The sequence below is a fragment of the Mastomys coucha genome, unplaced genomic scaffold (genome assembly GCF_008632895.1).
Source record: "Mastomys coucha isolate ucsf_1 unplaced genomic scaffold, UCSF_Mcou_1 pScaffold21, whole genome shotgun sequence".
Classification (NCBI taxonomy): domain Eukaryota; kingdom Metazoa; phylum Chordata; class Mammalia; order Rodentia; family Muridae; genus Mastomys; species Mastomys coucha.
Window position 1 is genome coordinate 36,187,355 of NW_022196904.1, and position 15,183 is coordinate 36,202,537.

Below are 15,183 nucleotides of genomic sequence, written 5' to 3' on the forward strand. Positions count from 1 at the left end.
TAGGGAGTATGGGGCAGGGAAAGCTCACGGATTATGCACCAAGCTTAAATCTCACAGTATCACCTCCCTCTCCCCGTATCAGGACTCACCCACCATGCAGTCATGGTGGGCTTCCTGTGAGTATTGTTGGTAACAACTCCCTGAGGGCTCAGAGGCTAGGGGTACCTCTACCGCCCTCCACACCTAGACACGGGTCACCTAAAATCAGGTCTCAAAATGAAGCATGCACTATGTGACAAGCACTATTCTCAAACCAACAAGGCTTCTTAACCAGCCTCATATCTCCAACCTGTTCACTCCTGGCTTCATGATGAGCACACAGTAGGTGCTCAGGTAGCACAGGAAGACATAGGGCCCTGCACCAACTGTGAATGTGGAGTGCATCCCAAGATAAAAGACGCTGCTGGTGAGGTGTCTGGAGTGTCCCAAGGCTGTGTGGCTTACAGGGACACCAGGTTCCTTCCTGCCCTTTGGAGATGATGCCACATGGGCCAGGTACTGGATGACCTTCTTGGTGTTCTCTGTCTTCCCAGCTCCAGACTCTCCCCTGTGAAGGGAGTAAGGGGAGGTAGGATGGGCAGGGAGACCAGGCAGCCCCTGCCCCACACATTTACCTAGAGCCACGCCCCCTGGCACTCTATCAGTTTACCCAATGCCGCACCCACTGGTACAGAGCCACATTCTATGGGAGCCTCGGCCTTTGGAGCCCTTTAGGATAACTCACGTGCAGAGAATGGACTGATCCTCACGATCTGCAGGGGACAGAAGGGAATGACATGTTACCTAGAGAATCTCGAAGTTTCCTGACCCTTTCGCATCTCACAATCTTTCCAGAACCATAAGGAAATGGAAGAATTGTAATGCATAACCCTCCTGGGTTCAAATGTCCTCTCCTTACTAAACCTCCCGAGTGACCCTACAGATGCAGCTGTCTCTCTCCGAACCTTTATTTCCTCATCAGCGGGGACAAGAACCCAAATTATACACCTGTCATCTTCAATCCAAGTCCCTACTGTGCACCACCTCAGGCTAGGCATCACAGACTCAAGAATTGGAAAGTGAGCTGTGAGCCCAGCAGTGGTGGCGCACACCTTTAATCCCAGCACTTGGGAGGCCGAGGCAGACAGATTTCTGAGTTCAAGGCCAGCCTGGTCTACAGAGTGAGTTCCAGGACAGCCAAGACTACACAGAGAAACCCTGTCTCGAAAAACAAAAGGAAAAGAAAGGAAAGGAAAGAAGGGGAAAAGAGAAGAATTGGAAAGTGAGGTCCGGGTCTAGAAGCCTAGCTTAGACCATTCTGCCATCAACCCTGGGCATAGTGCCACCATCTCATTATATACTCTGACCACCTACTACGTACTAGGTCCTATTATCAGCACAGAAAAGAGCACTGAATCAGAGCTAAGGCAGTGAGTAGATGGGGCACCTCCGGTGCTTCTCAAAGGAAGTGTCATTTAAGGCACAGACTCTGGAAATCCTTAAACCACACAACAGTTGGCTTCAGTGTGGTCCCAGAGTAAGCAGCCATGTTTGCGTGCCACACGCACCTTATTAGTGAATCTTACACACAATCCATACTTTCATGGGTGAAGACTCTGTGGACAGATCAAGGGAGAGCATGCAGTGCTCTGTGCACAGAGTCAGGTTATAGGCAGTTCAAGGGCACCCACCTAACTCGCTATGATGTACCCTGTGACATGTGTCAGGTCTGAACCAGCTCTGTGAGACAGTCTCCTCTCGTGTGACTCTGGACCAGTCTCTGATTTGCTTTGTACCTCCATTTACCTATCTAAAAATGGGTTCAGCACAGTTCCTTGTCTAACAAGGCTGTAGTCAGAGTCTGGGACTGTTTAAAACACATTCAGTATGAGCTAGAGAGATGGCTCCATGGTTAAGAACTCTGGCTGCTATTACAGAGGACCCAGGTTCAAGTCCCAGCACCCACACAATAGCTCACAACTTCAGTTCCGGAGGGTCCCATGCCCTATTTTGATAACTGATGCACAGACATACATGTAGGAAAAACACCCATTCCCAAGAAGATGAAATATATAAATCTTTTTTTTTTTTTTTGAAAACAAGATTTAGATGGCTCAGTGGGGAAAGGCAGCTGCTACCAAGCTCCATGTCCCAGGACCTAGATGATGGTGACACAGTACACACAACCCCCCGCAGGCCCTCGCCTAGCATGCACAAAGCCTAGACTCCATTCTCAGTACCACATGGACCAGGTGTTGTCCACACCTATCATCTCAACTCTCAGGAGATAGAGGCAGGAGAATCTGGAGTTCAAAGTCATCCTCAACTACATAGGAGTTAGGGGGCAGCCTGGGCTACATGAGGCCATCTCAAAAGTATAAACATCTGACATGATGCCCAGCACAGAGTGAAAATGGGAAGCAGTGGCCAGGACCCTTGGTTCAAGTCCTACCTCGGCACCTACCCTTCAGTGTGGCCATGGGCGGTAACTGTGCTGTCTCAGTTCCCCATCTGAAAATGAGTGCTAATGAAAGAAACTACACCATAGGACTATTATGAAGTTAAATAATGTAGCCCAGAGACTGCTATCCTAGAGACTTCTATACTTTACACAGAAACGGATTGACCTTGACTGATCCAGCAGACACTCAGTGGCATCACCGGCAGACAATGCCTCACAATGACAGCAGAAGCTTGCTTTTGGAGACTGACCCTCAGGGGACTGACCACAAGAGGCAGCACATTCAGGGGCCTTCATATGGCTGAACACCAAAGGCGAGGTGGTTTGCCTTGGACTAATCAGAAATGAACAACAGAAAGACAGGGCAAGGGGCCGGAGAGATATTTAGCTGATCAAGTGCTACAAATCCTGAGACCTGAGTTCAAGCCCCAGCGCCTCACATAAAAGGCTGGTGAGGCATACTTGTAATGCCCCTGCTGTGGAGGCAGAGACAGGTGGATTGCAGGGGCTCAATGGCCAGCTATTCCAGCCTATCTGGCAACTTCCAGGTCAGTGGATTACCTAGGAAGGACACCTGAGTTTAGTTCCTAGCACCCACATCAGGCTGCTCACAACCGCCAGGGGATCTGATGCCCCCTTCTGGTTCCCATGGATACTACACTCACATGCACATATCCCTGCTCACATACACATATACATAATTTTGAAAAAAAAACTAAAAGCAAAAAACCAAGGAAGGAGTGAGATCACATAACCTGACTCATTATCATTCATGACGCAGATGTGCCATGTCACACACTTGCTGTCTCTCTGGAAAACCTCTACAGAAGCCAGTACCAACTGCCTTTCAAAACACGCAGGCAGATTTTCTTTTAAGGCCTACATAGTAAGAACTGGATCCTCGCCCACCTTCCAATGTATTACCAAGTTATTATTCAAGCCTGGCCCTGGCTCCCAGGAGCACCCAGTGCCCACCCCAGTCCTCCTACAGGGCTGACCACACACTCACCCTGAAGCATGCTGCGGTACGCGCCCTCGGTCACAGCATACACGTGAGGTGGCACCTCGTGGCGTTTTTTGCCCCGGTACATTTCAACAATGGCCTCCGTGTAGATGGGCAGCTGCTTGTATGGGTTAATGACCACACAGAAAAGGCCAGAGTAGGTCTGTGACAGGCAAGAGGGGAGAATGAGTCAGGTGGCTGCCCTCAGCGAGGACAGAGCTGTGGGGTGGAGCTGGGTGCATACGCCGAGAGGCATATCTACACCCCGACAACATAAAGCTACTTTGCTCTCTTGGTGTCTTTTTATTTTGGTTTACAAAAGGTCTTCCTACATGGCCTTGGTTGGACTGAAGCTTACAGGAATTCTCTTGCCTCTGCCTCCCCGGGGCTGAGATTACACGTGTGTGTCGCTATGCCTGCGTGCATGTCTGTGTACTACATGCATACAGTACCCACAGAGGACGGAAGAAAGCACTGGATCTCCCGGCTGGAGTTGCAGATGGTTGTGAGCTGCCATGTGGGTGTGGACACGGGAGGTTGAATATTGTGCTCTGCGTGAACAAGTGCTCCCTGGTGCTAAGCCATCTATCTCTGTGGCTTTCTTTGTTGGAGTTTGTTTGAGGCAAGTCTTGACATTGCAGCAATCCTCCTGCCTCCATCTTCCAAGTGACAGGATTACAGGCATGAGCCACTCTGCCCAGCATGAATGTTACCAACACTGCTAAGCTATCAGTAGACATGAACCTTCCCAGCTGGTACAGAGGTTTCCACAGGTAAAGATTCACCACTGAGGGGAATGAGGCCAGGGGCCCCTGTGGCCTCATGTCACAGGCCTCAGGCTTCCCCGGTGACATGGAAGGAAGACCTGTGACCATCTGTTAAAACCTCAAGGCTAGAAACAAAGCCATGGAGGTCACAATGTGCGCCTATAACCCCATCATTCAGGAAGCTGAAGCAGGAGGACTGCTATGAGTTCTAGGCCAGCCTGAACTACAGAATCAGAGCCCATCTTACAAAAAGAGAAGGCTGGAGATGTAGCTCAGTCGGCAGAGCATTTGCCTGCCACACACAAATCCTGAGGTTCTATCCCCAGCGTCCCATGTGCCAGGCACACACATCACCCCAGCACCCGGAAGGTGGAGGCAGAAATATCAGGTCATATGACTACATAGGGAGTTTGAGACTAGCCTGGGCTACATGAAACCCTGTAGGCCTGTTTTCTCAAAACCCAAAGAAATAAACAAGCAAGAGATGGAGGAGTCAGATCTGGCAGGGCAGCCTATCATACCTGCACTCTGGAGGCCAAAGCAGGAGGATTTTTGTCAGCCTGAGATTCTGCTGAACTCACAAGGGTGCCAAGATCAACAGGAAACACCATCCACAGAGGTGGATAGATAGCCAAGAACTAGTTAGTTCTTTAGCTAAGTCAGCCCAATACCTAACTAGTCTAATGCACTGGAGACAGCCAGCTGAACACGCTAGAAAGTTCATGACTCATGGCCACAGCTGCTTATTAGTTAAGCCAGTCAGCCGGTTGCCGCTGGCTCTCTAGTGGGTACCTGCTCTCCCCTCCCATCTGGCTGCAGGAGGGTGTAGCTACCAGGCTGCCAGGTATTACCTCTTCATAGAGGGGGCGGGGCAGCTGGCCACAAGCGGGAGAACCGGTCAGCCTAGTATCTGTCTCCCGAGTCTCCCAGGCTGCTCCCACTGGGCTCTCAGAGGTCTCAGGGTGGGGCGGCTGGACCACATTCCCTGGGAGGGTATCTCATGGCCGCTGGCGCCAGAGCCCACTCCCCACGCCAGCCCCTCGGGCCAGACACAGCTTGGGTAACACCCAGGATGGAAACTCTAGCTGGCCAACAGGGCCAGGGAAAAAGGGAAGTGGCTGCAGTTCCTAGAGGGTCCCTGGAAGGGTCTGAAGGGCGGGCGGCCTAGCCCAGAGGGCTCTGGAGACAGGCCTACTCCTCCCCGCACCCCACACCCCACGCACAGTTTGAGGACATTCCCTTGTCTGGCTTCCTCTGGAAGAGGTAGACAGCCTGCCTTATTTCAAAGGCCCAGGGATTAAGAGAGAATGAATACAAGCCAGCCAAGGTGGCCCCGCCTCCCTCTCCAAACAGCAGGCTGGGATGCTCACGTTACAGTCCCACCTAGGAGCCAAAGCTGCTGGGCTTTTACTGTCTAGGGTTGGAAGCCAGAGGCTGAGGTTCCCAGCTGTGTGCAACTTCCAGGAAGGACTGACCCCTTCAAGACTCAGTGACAACCAGGGCCTGCCAACATAGCTTGTCTGGAGACTGAGGCAGGAGGATCAGAAGGCAACCTAGTGAGAACTTGTCTCAAAGTAAAAAGAGATCTAAAGATGTGGCTTAGTGGTAGAGCCCCTGCCTAGAATCCCCCAGTGAGGGGCTGGAGGTGTGGCTTGGTGGTAGAGCCCCTGCCTAGCATCCCCCAGTGAGGGCTGGGGCTAGGGGTTAGCTCACCATGAGCAAAGGCTCGGAGTTTGATCACCAATACTGTTGAGAAAAAAGCCTCAGAGTTCAGCCCTGGACAACGGGGTTTGAAGCTTCTTCCTAGCAGGGCTCTAACAGTGGCATGCTGTCCCATGTCACATGGAGCAGAGAGTTCCTTACATAGTCATTAATGCCAACTCTCTTCCCTCTACCTCTACAGTCCCACTGAAGGGACCAATTCCCTTATTAAGTCAAGGTCCCTGGGGACCTCAGCTGCCACTGCTCTCCCTGACATCAGTTAGCCACTCAATGAACACACACCATGCCCTGGCCATCAGCCAGGAACTGAGCCTGAATCTTGGTGCTACCAGTTTCCTACGGGTCAACCTGAGCAAGCAGTCTCTCTAGGTATCACTGTCTCCATCAATAGGGACAAGGACTGTGGTTCCCACCTGACATGGCTGAAAGCCTGTCCCAAGTGAATGGCTTACCAGGGACTCATCACTGCTCAGATCATGCATGCTTGCACTATAGCATTACCAGCTTCTGCTAGGCCAAGCTGAGGGGGAAGGAGAGGTTGGTCCCTCCCACACAGCCTGTATACATGGCTGGGGTAGGGGAGGCAGTGAGGGACAAGATTCCTTAGGAAAAGAACCTAGAACTGAGCCTAGCAGCGGAAGCTGTGTATATCCAGGCTAATGGATATTGTCAGCTCTGGATGGGCTTCCACGGATTCCTCAGTGGCTGTGGGCCCTGGGCCCGGGTCACTTAATATTCTGGAATGTCGGGTGACATCAATGGTCCCCAGCCTAGAAGTCAGCCAAGAACTCAACAATGGCACTCAGAACAGTGCCCAGTACAACATAAGTACTTAATAAATATTTACCAGTCGTTCTCAGTTCTTTTTTTCATTATGGCTATAACATTCTTTGTTAAACTCCATAATCCTGTTTGCTCTCTCTTAAATGGAGTTAATCACACCTTGGCTGTCCACAAGACACACCCTGCAAGCTTATTTAAAAGAGGAAGAAAAAAAAAACCAAAAAACCAAAACCTATGTTCATGGCATGCCCGCCATCATCCCAGAGTTTCATGTTGATGGTAGTGATCTGAAGCAGCGAGCAGACATTCTAGAGACAAATGATTCTAACGTGAAGCAGGATGTGGAACCATGTCTGGTCTTAGACAACTTCCTGTACACCACCTTTATGCTATGCAGACATCAAAAATGGATCACAGAGCTTGGCAGACTACCTTAATCAACCTAGACATCACACTATTCTGTTTTATTCTGTTGTTTTGAAATAGTATATCACTCTATAACCCAGCTAGCCTCAAAGTCAAGATTCTTCTGCCAGGAGGTAGTGAGATGGCCCAGCTAGTAAAGATGTTTGCCACCAAGCCTGATGACCTGAGTTTGAACCCTAGGACACATATGGTTAGAAGAATAGAACCAATATAGCAAGTTGTACTCTGACCTCATGCCCCCACTCCCAAATAAATAAATGTTATCATTTTTTAAAAGATTCTCCTCTCTTCTCCATGCCTGGTTATATAATGGTTTTTATTTTCATTTCTTTCTCTTGATCTTTAGTAAAATGGGGTTAATAACGGCCACTGCCTTGCTGAACAGAATTAGATGAACTAATGGGATTCATATAGGCTTAGTATTCATTAATTTTCATTCTTTATTATTACAAAATTACGTATGTACCCTCATATAGGACACTCCAATCAGGCAGAAGCAGGCTCCTGTCATCCAATAAGATATAAGTCGGGCTAGTCTTAAGGTTGCATGCCTGTCACTCAAGCTACTCTGAGGGATGAGCAGCAGGAGTCCAAGTTAGAGGCCAGCTGCAGTTACTAGGGAGATCCCATCTCAAGGCAAACAAACAACCCAGAAAGCTCAGCTTTAGAGGAACTGCTTAGAACCCCCATATCAGGGGCTAGGGCTCAGTGGCAGAGCCCTTGCCTAGAATCCCTCAGTGAAGGGGTGAGGGTGTATAGCTCAGAATCCCCATATCAGGGGCTAGGGCTCAGTGGTAGGACCCTGCCTAGCTAGAAACCCTCGGTGAAGTGCTGGGGCATTGATTCAGTGTTAGAGTATCTGTCTAACCCCGCCTCCCGCTCCATTCCATAAAAAATAAAGCATTATAATTTTTCACTAGTTGGAGGACAGTCACAGGTCGTGAGGCAAATACTCTAGACCACTCCCTGCTAATCCAGGTCAGGTTGGTGACACCTGGCACTCCACCCGGGCACGTCACTCACATAAATGAGCCCGGAGTAGTAGCGTTCCCTCAGGTTGTGCAGGACCGAGGCCTCGTTGAGGCAGGTGAGCTCAGCCATATCTTCTGCCTTGCTGAACTTGGGTGGGTTCATGCGCTGGATCTGGTCCCTGGGCAACCGCAGGCGCCGCCCACTCTCCGCCAGCTCCACTTCTGCCTCCTCTTCCCCTTCATCCCGCAGGGCTGCTGCCTCAAACCCATGCAGTTCCGAGGGCACCCACACCATGCGTCGTGCTGTCCACTCCACCTGTGGCCCTCCAGGGCCACCTACGTTTGGCGTCCTCGGCGTGAACAGGAATGATTGGGCTGCCTCAGGCACCGGACCTGGCCTGGAGGCCACCTTCCTCCCAGACACGGACATGGTCACTGCGGCCATGGTCTGTGGGAAGAGAGTGGACACATCAATTGGGACTGGCCCCTCTCCAGTTTCTTTGCTTTGATCATACTAGGGCTTAAACCCCTCCTGCATGCTAAAGCATGTCCCTAGACTTTTGTTGTTGTAGTTGTGGTTTTGGTTTTGGGTTTTTTGTTTTTTGTTTTTTGTTTTTGTTTTTCGAGACAGGGTTTCTCTGTATAGCCCTGGCTGTCCTGGAACTCACTTTGTAGACCAAGCTGGCCTCAAACTCAGAAATCTGCCTGCCTCTGCCTCCCAAGTGCTGGGATTAAAAGCATGTGCCACCACCGTCTGTCTGGTTTTGGTTTTTCACGACAAGATGTAGCCCTCCTGTCCCGGAACTTGCTCTGTAGACCAGGCTGGCCTTGATCTCAGAGATCCAGCCTCCCAAGTGCTGGGATTAAAGGTGCATGCCACCTTCAACTTTTTATTTTAAAACAAGGTCTTGCTAAATCGATTCAGGATGGCCTTGAACTTATACCCCACCCTGCCTACAGCCTTAGAGTAGATGGGGTGATAAAACTGTGCCAACTGGCTCTGCTTTACTTTTTTAAAAAATGCATTTAAACCAAGCGTGGTAGCCCATGCCTTAAATCCTAGCACTCAGGAGGCAGAGGTAGGCAGATCTCTGAGTCAGCCTGGTAGACAGAGTGAGCTCCAGGACAGCCAAAGCTACACAGAGAAGCCCTGTCTTGAAAAATGAAAATAAACAAATAAATACATTAATTATTTTTAAAAGTCACATATTATGGGATTAGAGAGCGGTCGCAGCAGTTGAAAGCATGTACTGCACTTTCAGAGGACCTGAGTTTTGTTCCCAGCACCTGTAGCGGGGTTCACAGCTGTCTGTAACTCCAGCTCCTGGAAATTCTGTGCTTCTAGTTTCCATAGGCGCCTGTACTTACACATACCTCACACACACACACACACACACACACACACACACACACACACATAGTTTAAAGTAATATAAATAAATCTTCTTGTAAAAGAGGTATTATTTGTGTGTATGCCTGTGTGCTTGGGTTAGTTTATATGCACCACATGTATGCGAGTTCCAGCGGCCAGAAGGTGGCAGTAGCTCTCTGGAACTGGAGTAATGTGTTATGGTTACAGTTCTCTCCAAGAACAATCAGTGCTACAAAACACCAACAGTCTCTACACCCTGCTTTAAAAAAATTGTATGTGTAAGGGTATTTGCTTGCATGTACGTTTATGCCACATGCATCTCGTACCCATGGAGGCCAGAAGAGGAATTCCCTAGAACTGTAGTTACACATAGCTGGTTCTGAACCACGGTTTAGGTGCTGGGACTACAGATCCTCTGGAAGAACAGCTGGAGCTGGTAACCACACAGCCAGCCTCTCCAGTGCCCACCCCCAAATGTGGTTGCTATAAAACTTAAATACATTCTTGGCTTGTGCTCTGTTGATACTGGATAGTACCATTCTAATCTCAAGAAACAGAATAAAAAGATACATTGTTATAAACATGTAAATAGTTTAAATGTTGAAAGATAGCTCTTGAAGGTACAGGGCAGGGGAACTATCCCGCTTGCTGGGGCTGGGACTGTGCTCACATTTTTAACTGGACTGACTGGAGAGCCCTTCCCTAGTGTGTTGCTTTTCAAAGTAAAGATCGGAGCGACTCTAAAAAGGGGGCTACTGGGATGCTGGGACAAAGCAAAGGCCCTGGGGCAGGAGTCTGCAGCTGAAATGAGAAGCAGGCAGGAGGTGAGGTAGCAAGGACAATAAAGGTTGTCACCACATTTTACACTCTGAGATGGGGCCCAGGTGGGGCATGCTGACATTTTGTGCACCGCTGGTCCTGCCTGCCCCATAATTACAGGTTGATCACCCAATCCCTGTCGTCTCTCTGGCTTCACGCATTCACTCTTTCTCATGTTCATTCAACATTCTCAGAGGCCTTTCAGCAGGCTCTAGAAACCTGTCACGAGTTGCTGGGGCCCTGCCTTTCAGCAAGTCTTGAGGTATGGACCCAGCTATGTCTCAAGACTCTTTAAGGAAGCTTCCAGGAGGCAGTCATGGTGTCTGGGCCTCTCCCTTCACTTCCAGGGCCACTGACTTGGAAACTCAACCATTTCAGGGTTGTCCAATATCCCACAGAAAATGTCCCACAGCAAGCTGCCCCTACTAACCCACCGCCTCAACCCCAATCAAAGAAGATCTGAAGACACCTGCATCTCTAGCTTCCATTGTCACCTCTGTGCACCAGGCCAACGACACCTCCAACACACTCCTTGGGGACATCCAAAGGGTGTCCTCCCAGATCTTGTCCCCTCAAGCTTGCCCCAGGAGCCTCTCCCACACTCCCGGCCCTCCTCACACCCACCAGCACCAGGAGCCTGGTTCCCAATCCCTTTGGCCCCCTGTGCTCCACAAATGGTCAGCCCAAAGGGCCAAGGATCACCCCTGGCTCCAGTGTAGTAAAGATACACCCAGAGCCAAGCCCCATCCCAGGGACTTTACCCCACCCCACCCATCTGCTTCCTCTCCAGCCTTGTAGCCTTTGACCAGGAAGGGTTTGGTGATTTTGTACCTCCCAGTCCCACTGTTCCGGACAGCTTAAGAGCAACCTCAGCCTCCTCGGAGCCAGAGTCCAGGCCCAGAACCCCAGCGTGGGATCTCCTGCCCTGTCTCCATTAAACACAGGCGGTGCTGAGAGGTTTACTGCAGCCAAGGGTTAGAAGTGGGGATGTGGGACTCAGGGAAATTGACCAAGCCAAGAGGGTGGGCCCAGGGCTTGGCCCTAAATGGCTGAGCCCCAGCCACACACCCCTCCCTCAGGCAGCAGGAATGCGGTGCCAGGACTCATTAGTGTCACTTAGGCAGGTGAGAGCACCTGGGAGGAGCAGACAGAGCTGTGTGGAAAAGGAAAGCAGCCAGGGCCCCGCCCGCCCAGGCAGGGGCTGGGGCAGCACCAAGCCTATGACCTCAGCTAATGAGTGAGATCCCATCCTGCCCCAGCCTCCTCTCTCAGACTCAAGGGTCCAGGACCCAACTTCTTCCCTCAGACTCAGGAGTCCTGACCCCAGCTCTCCTACCCTCAGGCCCAGAGGTACTGACCCCAGCTTCTCTCTCAGAATCAGGGGTTCAGGACCCAACCTCTTCCTACAAACCTAGGAGTATCCCAGCCCAGCCTCCTCCCTCAGACCTAAACTGGTCAGGACCCCTGTCCTTTTTCCTCAGACCCAGGGGTCCAGGCTTCAGCCATTCTCCCTCAGATACAAAAATTCAGACTTCAGCCCTCCTCCCTCAGACACATATGTCCAAACCTCAGCCCTCTTCCCTCAGACACAAGAGTCCAGACCTCAGCCCTCCTTCCTCAGACACTAGGGTCCAGACCTCTGCCCTCCTTTCTGAGAAACTGGGTTCCGTGCTCAGCTTCTTCCCTCTGACTTGGGGTACCCGGCCCATTATAGCTCCGGGAGCCTGGATCCTAACCCCCTCTCCTCCTGTGGCATAGTTCCTTTATCCCGCGGACCCCGAGGCTACCTGGGCGCCTGGTGGTAGAGATGGGGAGGCCTCCGAGTCTAGATCCTCTCCGGCACCCAGGTGAGGCCGGCTCTGCGGTCCAGCAAGAGGTGGGGCCTCCCCCGTCAGGAGGCAGGACAGGGCTCTGACGTCTCCTGACACCTGCCAGGCTGGGCGGGGGCGGGGCCTGGCACGGCAGCCCACAGAGAGAGAACCAGTTGCCAAGTGGGCGGCTGTGGGCAAAGGGGAAGGCCTGGCACAGAGCCGGACTGAGCATGCCTAGGGTTCGAATCTCTCTCCAGCCTTCTGAACCTCCACTTTCTTCGCTAGAAATTGAGGCTCATGAAATCAACAAAAATCATGTGAGGAAAAGGACCCAGGCCTCTATTGTTTTCTGTTTTTTGTTTTTTGGTTTTTTTTTTTTTTTAATCTTAGAATCTCGGTTTCCTCAACCCTGGAAGTGGGACACCCCAATCCTCAGAAATGATGTCAAAATGCTATGCCAGCCTCAGAGGCTTGGGTCTTCTCTTCAAGGGCAATTGAGGAGGAGACATAGCGCAGCCATGTCTACGACAAACTTGTGGCTTAAGAGGTGTTAAGAACTATGACTTACAGAACAATTTATTTTTCTCTTTTGCTTTTCTGATACAGGGTCTTAAGTAGCACAAGCTCACCTGGAACTCATCATGTAGCTGAGGCTGGTCTTGAACTTCTGATTACTATTATGATGTTTAAAACAAAAAACAAAACAAAACAAAACAAAGCATAAAAGCCACAGGACCAGGCACCCCAGGTCCCTGCATTCCCCACCTCGATCCAGTCTACACTTTTCACTCCCCGTGAGTTGGAAACCACATAAACCACCTCAGATCCATTCTCCTACACTGGAGCTGAGTTTAGTTATACATTAAACTGTCCACGTCCATTGTGAGGCTTGGTGACCACACTCCTGTCATCGCAGCACTTGAGAGGCTCAGGCAGGAAGGTTGGGGGTTGAGGTCAGCTCAGTCTACACAGTGACTTCAGAAGCTACCTCAAGGAAAAAAAAAAAAAAAAAAAAAAAAAAAAAAAAAAAAAAAAAAAACCTACCTAAACCAAGTCAAACCAAAACAAACTGGGACACCCAGCCAAACACATCCTTCTCTGTCCCTGGCCCTGCCTGTCTCGACCCCTTTCTCTGGTCTACAGCTTTTTCCTCCTCTGACATCTGACATGGTAGTCCTGGGAGCTGGGGACAGGAGACCATGACTCAGGTGTTCTATCACGCAAACGTCCCAAGCACTGCCTCAGTTTCCCCATCTGCAGAACAGACCGTGTGACGCCTTCAGAGATGACCCCAGGCTGTCTGGCACAAGGGGGGAACCCGGGCTGGGTGACTACAATCTTCCCCTTAACCCTCCCCGACCCTGGGGTCGCTTGCACCTAGGGTGAATGTCTCGACCCACCCCTCTCCAGGACCCCTGTTGTAGCCCACCGGCTCCGGCCTCCCCAGGTCTGGCAGGCCCTGGACAACCCTTGGGGCGCACCACAAGGGGAGGGCCCCCGGACACTCACCGGCGCCCAGGGCGGTCCAGAGGCCTCGGCCTGGACAGAAAAGGAGGCGGGGCCTGCGGTGGACGGCCCCGCCCACAGGTGGGCATTACAGACCAATCAGCACTTGCTGCGGCCCGCTCCGACCTCGCCCCTGGGGCTCAGTGCTGCCCAATCAAAAAGAGCGGCTGGTGCGCCAAGCCAATCAAAAGTTGGCAAAGCGTGCCAGGCGTGGGAAAAGAACCTGGCGGAGAATGTGCGGCAGTAGGCGGGGCCCGGGCCTGATGGCCTGCAGGAAGCACCAATAGAGAGGCTTGGGGAGCGGCCAGCAGCTGCTGGTTCAAGGGGACCGGGTGAATGGGCTGCTTTGTAAACAGGCATGAATGGGTGCCATTGTGCACACCCGTAGGGGGCGGCGGGAGGCCGGAATGCCTGGGTCCCCTGGGAGCCGGCGTGCGGACACACATCAAGGAGCTGCTTTTGTAGAGTGCAGACCGTGAGCAGACCCAATGCAGGTGGATGGGTCAGAATCATTTATTGAGCTCAAAGCTGTGTGCAGCGTTTCCACTACATCATTTCACGAAAGCCTTGAACTTGGTGCAGTTAAGACCTTATCTTGAGGCTAAGGCTGGGGCACGATCAGTAGAGGGTTTGCCTAGCATACATGAAGCCCTGGGTTCCACCCCATCACCTTGCAAAACAGGAGCGACGGCACCAGCAAATCATTCCAACCCTGGAGAACTGGAGGTTGGAGGATCAGGAGTTCAAGGCCTTCCTATGGCTATGTAAAGAATTCTAGGCCAGCCTAGATTATAGGAGATCCTTTCTCAGAAAACAAAGCAAAAAAACCCAACCTCATGTGGAGAACCACACCTACCATCCTAGCATTGGGAGGCTGAGGCAGGAGGACTGCAATGAGTTGGGGTCATGGGTTTAAACAAAGCGATTGAGAAACTTAGTGTGACCCTGTCTCAAAGTACAAAAAGAAGGCTTAAGATGTGGCTCAGGGGGCTGGCAAGATGGCTCAGTGGTTAAGAGCACTGACTGCTCTTCCAAAGGTCCTGAGTTCAAAACCCAGCAACCATCCATAATGAGATCTGATGCCTTCTTCTGGTGTGTCTGAAGACAGCTATAGTGAGTGCACTTGCATATAACAATAAATAAATCTAAAAAAAAAAAAAGATGTGGCTCAGTTATAGGGCACTTGAGCTGGAAAGCACTAAGTTTAAATCACGTTACTGCAAAAATACATATATCAGCAAATGAATGATAAATAAGTACCAGGCTCCCCAAGGCCCTCACCACATAGCCACACGCCACCTTGTCTCCCTGCTGCTTAGCTCTTATTGTCCCATAGTCCCTTAAGCACTCAGATCTGCCTCAGGCTTTGGACAGTCTCCTAAAGATATGTTTTTTAATGTGTATGGCTGTTTTACCTGCATATATGTGTGTGTACTATGTGCATACAGTACTGTTGGAGGCCAGAAGAGGATGTCAGATCTCCTGCAACTGGAGTTACACATGATTCTGAGCTGCCATATGGGTACTGGGAATCGAACCCAGGTCCTCTGGAAGAGCAGCTCA

General features: G+C 51.0%; 1 protein-coding gene across 6 annotated transcripts in view; it reads right to left on the bottom strand.

Annotated features, from left to right (window-relative positions):
* Myh14 (myosin heavy chain 14) overlaps positions 1–13,666 on the bottom strand; it is a 63,210-nt gene extending 49,544 nt beyond the window's left edge. For 2 of the 6 annotated variants that reach the window (XM_031386427.1, XM_031386423.1), the window contains exons 1-5: positions 12,091–12,187; positions 8,165–8,560; positions 3,450–3,606; positions 725–752; positions 445–547 (exon numbers count right to left, since the gene is read on the bottom strand). In XM_031386427.1, coding sequence (XP_031242287.1) covers positions 445–547; positions 725–752; positions 3,450–3,606; positions 8,165–8,557 — 681 coding nt within the window. In that variant the 5' untranslated portion in view covers positions 8,558–8,560; positions 12,091–12,187. Of the gene's footprint in view, positions 1–444; positions 548–724; positions 753–3,449; positions 3,607–8,164; positions 8,561–11,134; positions 11,262–12,090; positions 12,188–12,743; positions 12,764–13,623 lie in introns of those variants that run through there. The other 4 variants (XM_031386424.1, XM_031386428.1, XM_031386426.1 and 1 more) reach the window with 4 other exon arrangements.
* Between the last annotated feature and the right edge of the window lie 1,517 nt (positions 13,667–15,183).